The sequence below is a fragment of the Aythya marila genome (genome assembly GCF_965140915.1).
Source record: "Aythya marila genome assembly, chromosome: 1".
In the NCBI taxonomy this organism is placed as follows: Eukaryota; Metazoa; Chordata; class Aves; order Anseriformes; family Anatidae; genus Aythya; species Aythya marila.
This window is the reverse complement of record NC_139042.1, coordinates 192,486,940-192,500,379: the sequence shown is the minus strand read 5'-3', so window position 1 is coordinate 192,500,379 and position 13,440 is coordinate 192,486,940. Positions and strand designations below refer to the sequence as shown.

The following is a 13,440-nucleotide window of genomic DNA, read 5'->3' as shown; positions in this document are numbered from 1 at the left end:
TAAAGTTCACATTTCATCAAAATTTACAATCTACACTAGTATAGATACATTGTACGTGGTGGTGGCTCATAAAAATGATTCTTTTCTGATTCATGAGCTGAATTATTAACCCATTTTAAGGGTCTGAATAATCTCTGTGAATCCTGATGGAAATTTTCCTAATATTCACGGGGGTGTCGACTTGTCCTGAGTACCATTTATTCAAGACGAGACCTAAACACTGGCAGGAATATAAACACACTGGGTAAAATTCAGCATGCCTTGCAGAAAAGACAAGACAGTTTTATTTCTGAGATGTTCCCAGGACAAAAGAAAAAAAAATCACAAATGGAAAGTAGGCAAATTCAAATATAGATCATTGCAAGCTTTGTAAGTAATAACGTTTAATCAGATTTTTTTTTACAGCGTCATGTGGCTCCCAGTGTACACAAAGTAAAAGAGTGAAAAAGGTAAAAATAAAACTGGCATAGCCTTAATGTATTCCAGAATTCATAAATCATTTGTAAATTTAGTCCTTTTAGAAAAGAATCCTTATATAAATCGGGGTGGGGGGGGCGAGGGGGGGCTCAATCCCATATATGAAGCCCCACATCGCTGACCAATCACAATTAGTGAATGCACTGCATCTCTCTGCAGTGAAGGCAAGCGACAAGGTAGGCTGTCATTCTGCAAAAGCTGCCCATCGCGAGCTCTCCTCTCCTCTCCGAAGCGCTGCTCTGCTTTTTTAGAAAGCCTGAATCCCGGCGGTGTCTCTGGAGACGAGAAGCCTTCAGTATGTTAAATGACTTTCATTATGTATTTTCAGCTGCTTATTGATTCCACAGTGGGAAGAGTGGGAGACTGCAGCAGCCTCTAAAGCAGAACTCAACCAGTTGTGTACATTAGCAGTATGCTGAGACAATGGCACAGTACAGGCACAAATTTTCATTAAGGGCATTTTTCGAAGATATGCTCATTACCCTCTTTCCCTTCTACTCTGCTAACAAGTGAGCAAAATGAATCCCTCCAAGCTGGAACTGCTTCACCTGCATCGAGAATTTATCGAACCTTTAGTGGAGGTAAGCTCTGTTCCTTATTGTGGTATGCAGAATAAGCAACATTTAATAAAAAAAGGGAGAAGAAAAAAAAAAAAAAAGAGGAAGCATCAGATTGGACTTAGATTAAATGCTAGTTATCTTGCTGTATTCGAGTCCAGGAAATATTTGAATGCTATTTCCCCCTACCCATTAAAAAGACAGTGGTAGAAAAATGCAATTCTGCATGAAAGTCTTACAGAATATTAAGAGCCTGTTTTGCTCGTACACCATGAAGACAGTACAGTTTGGGTTACTACAGTACTGGGAGGGGGGAGACGAACGACACGAACTGCAAGCAGGAATATTTTTTCCTCTCTCAGCAGTATTTCCAAATATTGGCAGTTAAATAGGTTACAGCTTTGTGCAGTTACTCCGTGAAGAATCAGCCGGGCTGTTAATTGGTGTATACTTCTTGCTTTCTGAAGGTCGAGTAATATGACTAATCTCTGACTTGCTCGTGAAAAGCCCCCTTTTTTTTCCTGTTGCTTTTTTATTTAAAAAAAAAAAAAAAAAAAAAACACTTATTTTTTCCATTACCCCCCACGTTGAGCCATGTATTACAAATGTGGATTTGCAACCCATTTATAGCAAGAGAGAAAATTTGACCAGTGTGCAAATCAAACAAAAACCTAATTCCTATAAAAGCTCGTTGGCTGCTCAATTTCTTGTTAGAAAAAGAGAGTTGTCTGTCTCAACTAGCTGCTCACAAGCGCTATGAAACATTTTCTAGCTGTAGTCACAGGCACCCTACATCCAACAGTTACTGTTCCTAGTCGGGGTTTCCTGTAGCCTGCACTATTTGGAGAATAGGAGACTTGTCCAAAAAACTGAATTCATGTAAGTTAACAGAATAATGCCATGATTTTACTAGAAAATAGTGAACACACTAACTGATTTTTGATGGAATGTGTAAGATCCAATTTTAGATATCTTTTACTCATGATATAAGTGATACTACAAAAGATATCGTTGCATTATTTGATTTTGAAATGATAAGCCCTACTTTTAACCTTTTTTTTTCCTTCCCTTCACAAGGGCATGCAGCAACTAATTCAGTTTCCCAACTGACAATACGAAGAATGCAGTTGACCGGGTACCTTTCCAGCTGTGTGACCTCCGAGCAGCAGGATGCATCACTAAACTGTATTCTTAAGACATAAAGGAATTAGAAACAAACAAAAAAATGGAACACGCTTGTATTACCATTTACGTGCACGACACTTCAACAGCATAAGTGGAAGACTAACACATCTGCTCACATTTCCTTGCAAGAAGGATGCAATGATTGAGTCCTAAAATGGTGAGCATCTCTTAAAGAGGGATTTATAATTTAAAACCAGAATTGTGGAAACTACCGATGCATGAAGAAACAATGAAACATGAATTCCCACAAGGAGAATATGCATACTTCACCAGCAAGCTGCACAAGGGTTTAACCAGGCTTTTTCTAAACCGCTCATTAAATATCTTATTTGTCATAATGACTAATGGATATTTTTCTCTCAGTTTTATGATCTGCTATGTATTCTCCTTAAATGAAAATAAACCAAATTAGGTAACTCATGGTTACTCGCAAAGCACATGAACTGGATTTTATGATGTACAGCAACTTCTTTGACTAAGCCATCACTCAAAAGTAATGAGCAGGAATATTACAGAAAGAAACACGCAACTCTAACTAAAGGATGCCTACGTACACTCTGAACACAGAAGTCAGATATTTTTTGGTTTTTAAACCTGGAAAATAAAAAGAGGCTGCTACAAAATGCAACAGGGGAAAGAAATTAACATCACGTAAAAGAAGGTTTGTTATTGCTGGCCTGAAACTCAGAACAGACACCCAGAACACGCACTGGTCTGCACAAGCATCTCAGGCAACTGAGGAGTCCCCATGTGTAATCAAAATTTGCTGCTGCTGAATTGCTGGAACAAAAAAAGGAAAAAAAAAATCTGCAAGGAATGAAGTAAGAGCCCAGCTACCACTCGGTTCCAAGGTGACAGTGCATGTCAAATACCTGGCAGTGACACCATGCACCAATTTATGACAAGCTGCTACAATGATCTGAAAGACCCCTGAGGCACAGAAAACAGGTAGGTCAGAAGTTGCATGCGCCCAGGCTCTGTTCTGCATTTACAAGGGAACAGGCAGGGTTCAGAAAGGCAACGTGTTGGGTAAATTACCCCTCTGCCTTGACACCTGGACTTGTGTTTAACTGAAACTGATCCCTGCAACAAGGAGGTGATCGTAATCTGGGCATTTAGATTGAACTCTCCGATATAGCACATCGGAAGCTTTCTGTTGTCACAAGCTTTCAGGTGGCATAATGCTACAGTTAAGATCTTTTTTGTTTGTTTGCTTTGAGTGAGATCTGCTTTGGATTTCCTCCTGGCTCTTCCTAATACACGAGAACTCAATTTATCAAGCTCAAGTATTCAGAATGGCCCTTGAAATACAGTCACAGCCAGGACCACATACACAGAGGAAATCATATTCCTAAGGTTTAATATAAACCTATTAGAGGTTGCCTAAATTAGAAATTAAACAAAGCTTTTGAAATGTATTTCACGCCTGAAACTAATACGTTCTAATTTATATCTTTTGTATTTAAGAGGCAAATGTGAAGTAACTGCTGAAGCATAGCAAGAATTTTCATCATACAATTTGCAATTAATAGTATTGTGCAATTGAGGCTTTTCAGAAGTGCAGATAAAATGCATTTGCATATTGTATCCCAAGTGTGCTTAATTCATACTTTCATTTAAAAACAGCTCATTTTTGTTCACCTTAGTGCTATCCATTTTCAATGTATTCAGAGTGGAACAAAGGTCTACGTTTAAATTTAGTTTCATGCCAAGTACTTCCCCTCTTAAATTTAAAGCTACTTATAAAATCCTCAAGCATCACAACAAGAAATTGAATGACCTCTCTTTTGTTTATTCATCTCATTACAATCTCCAGAGCTGGCTGACACTATAAATAATGGACATGTCAGGTATTAGATGCAGATGCTATGTTTACAAACCATCAGCATGTGTAAAACAAAGCAGATGCAGCCACAAAATAAAAAATTCCTGGATTTTTAGATATCTCTGCATCTCCTAGATTCATTAAATGCTACTTTTTTTGAACCTTGCTTTCTCTTAGGATAAACACACTGTGTATACAAATCTGCTGGATTTAATTTCAGTATGTAAAAAAAAAAATGAAAGAGACAATTTAATATTTAATGTTATTTTATAAAACTATTCCTTTAAATCTATTCTGGAATAAAATTAAATACACTTCTTTTCCGTCTAGGCACTGATTTCTTGCAGAAACTGAATATTCATAGCAGAAAAAGGAAACGTACCATTTTTATAATAAATTCCATTACCCCAAATCTATGTCAGATTTGCATTTGAAATTCCACACAGTTACATAAACTCCTTACAGTGATAAGTTTCATACAGGTAGATGCACACAAGATAAAAGTGAGCAGAAGTTTCCAAGCTCTATAAAAAATCTGCTTAATTGCAGAACTTCGTATCTCAGCCCACAACACTCTTACGAAGACTTCGTAAGAAAGAGGCCGCTAAAATGCCATAAAATAATTTAAGTATTCTTTTTATAACACATAAGCAAGCGTTCCATGCTCCTATCACTTTCTGTTTCCACAAGAGCCTTTTTAAATTGATCTCGAGTACTAATTTGTTAATACTCAACAGCATTCTTCTGAAATAGCCCTCAACACAATACAAAGGCAATGCACAAGTATAGTTTATTCAACAAGCAGGCCCTTTGTAAAAGCCACATCACTATAAATAAAGCCTTGTCTCCCCTAAGTGGAAGCTTTTCACTTTTTTTTTCCTCTTTTTTTTTTAATGAAAAAAAAAAATGTCCTGCTTTCCTTTTAAAAGGAAAAACCTTATCGTAGACTCCCTGGCTTTTGAGCCCATGCCAAGCACATCTCTAAACATACAGTAAATAATTAAGAGTTTGGTAAGAGTAGATGCTTTTCCTCCCTCCTCCTTTCCCAGCGTTTTTCCACAATAACAAAAAAAATGTTAAAAAAGAAAGAAATCAAACAGTTCCATATTTATTTCACCTTTCAGGAGAAAAAAAAAACAACTGCAACAAAAGAATGTGTTTCTCCCCCATTCTGGAGGTCAACATGCAGTCTGAATCTAACATTACAGTTCGAGATGCCATTGATGACATCGACACCAACATGTACCGACCACTGTCATATGCATTAAGCTTTCAAGTTTCTCTCACTGGATTTTTGATGTTAGAAATTGTTTTGGGACTTGGCAGCAACCTCACTGTGCTGGTACTTTACTGTATGAAATCCAACTTAATCAATTCTGTCAGTAACATAATTACAATGAACCTTCATGTACTTGATGTAATAATTTGTGTGGGATGTATTCCTCTAACTATAGTTATCCTTCTGCTTTCACTGGAGAGTAACACTGCTCTAATCTGCTGCTTCCATGAGGCTTGTGTCTCTTTTGCAAGCGTTTCAACTGCAATCAATGTCTTTGCTATCACTCTGGACCGATACGATATCTCTGTCAAGCCTGCCAATCGAATTCTGACCATGGGAAGGGCTGTGATATTAATGACATCAATCTGGATCATCTCACTCTTCTCCTTCCTGATTCCTTTCATTGAGGTCAATTTTTTCAGCCTCCAAAGCGTGAGCACTTGGGAAAACAAGACGCTTTTGTGCGTCAGTGCGAACGAATACCACACGGAGCTGGGGATGTACTACCACCTCCTCGTGCAGATCCCAATCTTCTTCTTCACCGTTATAGTAATGCTCATCACCTACACCAAAATACTCCAGGCTCTGAATATCCGGATTGGCACGAGATTTACCACAGGACAAAAGAAGAAAGCTCGGAAGAAAAAAACTATCTCTTTGACCACTCAACACGAGACGACCGACGTCTCACAGAGCAGCGCGGGGAGAAATGTGGTCTTTGGTGTAAGGACTTCTGTGTCGGTCATCATCGCCCTGCGCCGAGCCGTGAAACGGCACCGGGAGCGACGAGAGCGGCAAAAGAGAGTCTTCAGGATGTCCCTCTTGATTATTTCAACCTTCCTGCTCTGCTGGACACCCATCTCTGTTTTAAACACCACAATCTTGTGTTTGGGCCCAAGTGACCTTTTGGTTAAGTTGCGGTTGTGTTTCCTAGTGATGGCGTACGGGACGACTATATTTCACCCTCTCCTTTATGCATTCACCAGGCAAAAGTTTCAGAAAGTTCTGAAAAGTAAGATGAAAAAACGAGTTGTTTCAATAGTGGAAGCGGACCCCATGCCAAATAACGCGGTAATACACAACTCATGGATAGAGCCTAAAAGGAACAAAAAGATTACCTTTGAAGACAACGAAGTAAGGCAGAAATGTTTAGTACCTCAGGTTGTCACTGACTAGACTTCAGTACTCACCAAAACACATCGGGAGGAATATTTGAACAAATTGTAGAAAAATACTGCCAAATAAGAAAAAAAAACTTTTTTTTTTTTTTTAAAACTATTGGCTAGACTGTACATTTTCCAATATCTATGTTAAATAGAGTAGGTCTTGTATATTCGATTTCTTCACTATGTAAGATATCTGTTGCATGGCCGTTTGTTAGCGTAACACCACGTGTATATTTGTCCAAAATATTCAAGTCCTCTTTTTTAGAAAATAAATAGCCTTAATGAAGTGCAAACTTTTAAACACATTTGTATGGCTGAGTTTCTCTGTAAATATAAAATAATTTTTAAACAAGAATTCCACTCGGGAATGCTTCATATTCTAAGGCACAAATTCAACATTTTGCATTGCCCAGAAATATTCTGATTGCTGCACAGCTACAACTTGGACGTGTTTTAATCTTGTATTCAGATAGGTAATTATTTCAAATTTCTCCAGCAAGCAATTACCATGCACATGTTAAAAAACTATGCTATGCTCTTCAATTAATGGTTCAGAACTGGTTCATTTTTATGGGAAAAAAATACTCAGGTTGGTTCAAAAACTGAGAATATTTCCACAAAAAAAAAGGGAAAGTCTTGAGTGCTGAAACAGTTGATCACAGCCTCAGATCTGCAGTTTCTATATGGAAAGCACACGATATTGAGTAATTATACAGGAGGGATGGAGGGGGCTAGAGGCAAAGACACACTACAGAAAGGCAAAAACACAGATGTAAAAGTCCTTGGGCCTGACGTTAAAAGGCAACCAACCAACAAACCAGATTTTCACACTGCTCTGGGACTGGATCTCCAGCCACGGGGAGGCTGGAGAATCTTCCGGAAAGAGATTTTTCACTCTTAGCATCTATCTGCATAGACAGATACAGCTGTCAAGTGCCACAGCTAACGTAGATGATTTTCTTGTCCTCGTTAACCTTTGTATTATTTAGAATTCACCTTTCCTCCAGTGATGATCAGTTCTGATCATGCAACTGCTTTGTCACAAGCCAACCATCATGACTGCTAGCTACCCTCTTTCTCTATTTTCTGGACAGTTCTGATACACCATCACTCCATCCCTTCTTTTTCCATTTCATCTTACACTTTTGGTGAGGAATCAGGAAGCCTTCAGAAGTCATTATCATCCACAGCACTGCAAGCAAGGATTGAGATATTCATCTCCCCCTAATTTTTTTGTGAGCCTTTTGCACTATCCCATGCATAAAAATTAATTATTTCAATGAACAGTGGCTGCATTCATTGACTTGGGTAGCAGTTGCAGGGAGAACAGGGCAGGGGGGTGGGGAAGAGGACCCACAAAGCTACAAAATCAATTAGAATGATTTCACTTGTCTGGTTATATAAACTGCTCAGTGTGTCACTAGCTACTGCTATAATTAAAAGGCTAATTCTCATAAGTATTGGTTTCTATTAAAAACAGAAACAAACAAACAAACAAACACAGAACACATCCTTGAATATGAGAGTTAGTTTGACTAAAATATTAGATAAAAAGTGAGTATTTCCAAAGCATTTTTCTAAAGTTGCCTAGGGAAAAAAAAAATAAGTGTGGTGTTAAGGGAGCAAAAAGTTATTTTCCATCACATTTTTAAATCATATCTGTATTGCCAACACTGGTTTATGGGTTAAAAAAAATAATAATTTTAATGTACCTTAGTTTACTTAAGCTCATGACTTAGTTTGCCAGAACAGAAGCCTCTTTAAATTAGCCCAGTTCTGACTGTAAGTTTTATTTTCTGATAATAATTCATTACCTACAATTATTGTGCAATATTCATTCAGCCATAACTTCATTGGCTTTGTTCTAAAAACTAACCCAACTATACCTGCATTCAGCTGTACTCACTTACAAACAGTCTGAATTAGTGTGAATTTCATGCAAGCTACCCCTTGTTTCCTTCAAGAACAGAAATCCTTCATCTTATTCAGACATAAACTTAACAGTTATGTACATGAAGGTTTTGTTTTTTAAATCCTATATGTTCCAAATTTACCACTTTAAAAATATTCTTGAAGGAGTAAGCTTTTCTGAAAAGAAGTAAACCCAAAAAACCTGAGAAGGAACTTTTTTTTCCCCTCTTTTGTACCAATTCTTCCTTTCTCTGAGTAACTGTGTTCAGTATTCTGAGCATTAGAAGGAGGAGAAAGTGGGATCTCTAAGATTAATGGCATAATATGATTTAACTGATGACTTACCTTCCAATAAAACATTCTTAAATGAATTTAAAATACTATTCATTTATTTAAAAAGAAGAAAAAAGATATAATGACCACTGCACATGAATATGCTTGTCGTTACTCACATCCTTATCTGAAATAATCGTTTAAGAAAAGCTTGCAGCCTTGAAAGGTTTCTTGACTATATGGCTTTACTTTTAAAAACTAAATAAAACCTCAAGTAGTACATACTTAGTGTTAAAAGCTCATCCAATAGAAATACAGATTCAATGAAGCAGTACTTCATAACAAAGAGAAAATACAGCCTAGGAATTAGGGCAAGAGATTAAGTCAGGTTTTAAAGGTTATGTCGATCAGCCAATGATTGGCTGTAGGAACGTAAGCCAGTTCATTTGTACATTTACTGTTCTTCATCTTGCATTAAATAAGGAAAAGAAAAAGGACTCGTACAGTGTTAGAGTGCACTCTGAGGTCTGCAGAGGAAAATTCTGCATGAAGCAGGGAGTAAGAATATGTGCAATACTACATGCGTGCAGGATTCATTAGAAAACAGAAGCATACATGATCTGTGCCACAAAGACGATAGATTTAACACAAACAAGACGAAATAAAGATTAACTGGTGGAGGAACACTGTATGTCCTACAGATACAGGAGAGGATTTTAGGAGGGATATGAAGGTGTGCCGTGGGTGCTTGACAGACAAAAGACTAAAACAGAATGCAAAAAATAGTCAGCAACACTGGAGGAAAAAGGGCAAATACATGCCATAGTATTGTACAATAAGAAGCCCACTACATGCTTAAAAGTGATCTCATCACAGTGAGTCATTAGTTCAATTACACTTCACACCACTCAGCCTAAGGCAAGCACAATTGTACAGGACTCTAAAAATGCTAATTCCAGCAAATACATTGTGGAAGCTCAAGCAACATCCACCAGTTTCCACATAGCCTCTATCCCTAAAGCATTGGCTGATAGCTGTGTTCTTCTAGCTTCAAACGCAGTCCCGTCTGATTTCACACTGTAAAATGAGGTTAGCCCATGCTAAAAATACAAAAAGAGGAGGACAGTGCCGGCACCTATTGCAATATTCAAGAGCCACACCTTAACAAACTAGTGAATCACACACTAGGGAAATAGAAAGGGAAGTAGATCACAAATACCTAGTTTCAAGATGGATGGCAACAATTTTTATGGGTTACAAGACGCTGCTACTTGGTCACAAGTTCTGTTTGCTTCATTAGTCCCAGGGGAATAAGAATCACTACAATGATTTATAAGCATATTAGATTAAAAATGTATACATCCAGATACACATTAGATCAGTAGAACTCTTCCTCCGTCGTTACATAAATACACACATGCACATTATACATAATTATTTCACATCAGTACGCATTGTGAAAGTAGAATTCAGTATGACAGGGAGGGATTTTTCTAAGTGTATTTTTGAACCGAACAGACAGACACTATGCAGACACTATGTCCCACCGTGCACATGCTTCAACATCTCCTCTCTTCTCTTTTTTTAAATTTAAAAGAAATACTATACTCAATACGATACATAATTTACCTGGGCATTAGAAAGCATTTTTCTGCTCCATTAACCATTATGTACATCACACTGCAAAACACACAATAGTTCCTTCTGAACATCAATGTATGTGCTAGGCATCAGGACTCTTTGATAGCTGAATATTTTAGACACGTTTGTTTCCTCTGCAGAAAAGTGTTTTAGTTACCAACTGCCATTAAAGTCTTTTAAAAGAAAAGAATGCAGCATTTTTTTTAGCAAAGTTTCACTGTAGTATTAAAAGGTACAGAATGCACTGACTTACCATTCCCTTCCCCACTGTTCAAACAAAACACCTCAACCATACAGCTAAGGACAATCAGCTTCAGTCTTAAAACCTTCCAGCTTTACGACAGCCAAATCCCACTCCCACTTCACACATACTGCTGTGATATCACTGAATTCATTCGTCTTACACCCAAAGGAGAGAAGAATCTGACTCCGTAATTACCTTCTCCTTTTCCTAATTCAGAGAGAACAATCCTGCAATTCAAAACGCAAAATTAAACTTGGGGGTTGGGTTTTGTTTTGCTGGGCACTTATCTGGAGGAAAAAAAAAAAAAAAAAAAAAGAGAGAGAGATACGTAATAACTGACTAATAGGAAAATTAGAATTGACTCATACCCTGTACCCAAGGACTGTTAAAGAAGAAGGATGTGAAGTAGAGAAGCTGTGGCTGCCCCATCCCTGGAGGTGCCCAAGGCCAGGCTGGATGGGGTTTGGGCAACCTGGGCTGGTGGGAGGTGTCCCTGCCCTTGGCAGGGGGGTGGGACTGGGTGGGCTTTAAGGTTGGGTTCCAGCCCAAGCTCCTCCATGATAAGAGAAAGCCAGAACAACCAATCTTTGAGTCATCGAGTGTGGTAAGTGGTCCTGACAAAAATTGCTAGGAGCAGGGAAGAGAACCACATGAATAGCAACTCTAGACAAAGTTTTTGATTTAATGTATTACACGTGGAGTAACAGGTAAACTGAGAGTGTGCATTATTCTACTGCCTCTTTTACCAGAGATCTAGTTTATGTTTTACTGAGCGCAGAGTGCATAAAGAGTACGGGCATTCCAAGAACAGACCTGAAAGGAAAATGTTAGATGTCTGTTCCCAGTGATAGATCTTAAATAAAAAAATGCTTGAATTTTATCTCAAATTGGTATTTGGTTGGATAACTTTAGTTTGTCTCAATGCTTCAGAAGTGTTTCATAACCACGGTGTGTTTTCAATTACTGCTTCTTTATCTTAATTTACTTTTGTAGAGTATTAAATTGAAGGAGGCATGTCATTAGACATTTTTATGTTATTTGAAAAAAAATGCAACTTCAGTGATTATTATAAATAGAGTCAGGGTGGAAGAAATATTTTCTCATGTATTTATTTTATGCATTTGGTATCATCATTTCCTATGTTATAAAGAAATTCTCACACAGTAGAAAGAAATTCACTTGAAAAAAAAAAAGATTTACAGTAAAATATCTGTGGAAGGTATTCAACCTAAAATTATTAAAACATATTTTATTTTTATAGTTTGAACTAACCAGATCCTTTGAATATATGCGTTATTATGTCCTCATTCTGACTGCTGACACTCGGCAGGCAGGCGGGCAAGCTGACGGCACAATGCTGTTGGCAAACAGCACGCCCTTGTTTCCTTCTCAAGCTGGGTTTTGGAAATATACATTTGGTTTCTGTTATCTTGCTATGATCTCTAACTTCCTACCCTATCTTGCAACAGTTTAACTTGCTGCCGCATCTGATAAACAAATCAGTGTCACTGCTGAAACAACATTACTGCTGGAAAATCTGTCACTCTGGCTATGTCAGACTGTTATTAGCAGAGCAATATTAGTGCAGCTTTTCTTACAACTATACTGGGATCCCTCACAATCTGTTGTGAGATTTTACTTCATGTTAAACTCAATTAGTAACGGGGAAAACGCACAATAACTGATGACAACCTACTGCGTTTTTGTATCGTGGTTTTCTTCCAAATCCTATTTCAAGATATTTTTCATAAATCCCTGTCACAAATAACCACAGAAGCGAGCAGAAGGGAAGTAGAAAAAAAAAAAAAAGACAGCTTCCCACATCAGGAAATTATTTCAAGTATCAGTGCAACTTTGTGCATGGAGATGCATTTAACAGGCTGCTGACTGCAGGCATAAGAAAGGGGAAAGAAACATTATTTGAAGTGTATCATCATAAAAGAAGAGGAGAATGTGAGCAGTGCTGCTGGAAACTCCTTAACAGTAAGGAGAAAGATGTATTATTCTTGCTCTAGCAGCTAGTAAGTGAAACCTACCCTTGTATGAGAACTAACAAAACAAAACAAGTGAAAAGGATTTGTGGACAAAGAGGTCTTAACAAAAGGTAAGTGGTTCAGTAAGTGCAGCAGCAGCTTCCATGCACTAAATACCTAACACAAAAAAAAACACTCACGGAAAACTAATTTTTGTGTTTTGTCAAAATATCGCACACCCACACATATATGTAATGCACTACAGCTAAATTAAGAAGATTTAGTGTATGTACTTGTTGCTACTGTGATTGGTAAGTAAAGTATTCCATGAAAGACTTCTTGTCAGATACAACTGACTTTTCTGGAGTGTATTTGCATGTAACAAAAACAAGAGTGTTATTTGAATTATAAATTCATTTTCTGAACAGTTACCAAGCAAATGTCAAATGGTAAGAAATTTCCAAACAGAGTGAATCACTTCATTTCCTATATTGAAGCTGCAACAAATGATTAGGCTTAATAATTTTGACCACATGAGTTTTTATGCCCATAAATATCAAATTGAGCTATAAAAAAAAAATAAAATAAAAAAATAAAACACACACATGATGACAAGTTAAAGGAGTCTTCAAAAAGATAAATGCATTCAGAGGTTTCTGACAAATCCTGCCTCGGTTGCACAGCCTACAATGCAGAAATCCAGAAATGGTTTAAATCAAGTGCAATGGAAATGGGAAACTTGATTCAGTCACCGAGACTTTGCTATGCCACAGCTGTGTTTCATTTAAAAATCTCAAGTTTCTACTACATCTATCTTTAGTTTGCAAGATAGGTCAGCTAAAAATTGGGGGAAATTTTTTGAATTATTTACAATCTGCCACAGAAACAGTGAGTTCCAACAATAATAGG

General features: G+C 37.5%; 2 protein-coding genes across 2 annotated transcripts in view; one reads left to right on the top strand and one right to left on the bottom strand.

The window, feature by feature from the left end:
• The window catches only part of COG5 (component of oligomeric golgi complex 5), a 180,182-nt gene that overhangs the window by 141,832 nt on the left and 24,910 nt on the right, over positions 1–13,440 (bottom strand). The gene's annotated exons all lie outside the window — the stretch shown is intronic.
• GPR22 (G protein-coupled receptor 22) lies at positions 5,198–6,499 on the top strand (the record flags this gene model as incomplete). The annotated part of the gene is made up of 1 exon (XM_082778502.1): positions 5,198–6,499. The coding sequence occupies one exon, from the start codon at positions 5,198–5,200 to the stop codon at positions 6,497–6,499; it is 1,302 nt and encodes a 433-aa protein (XP_082634628.1).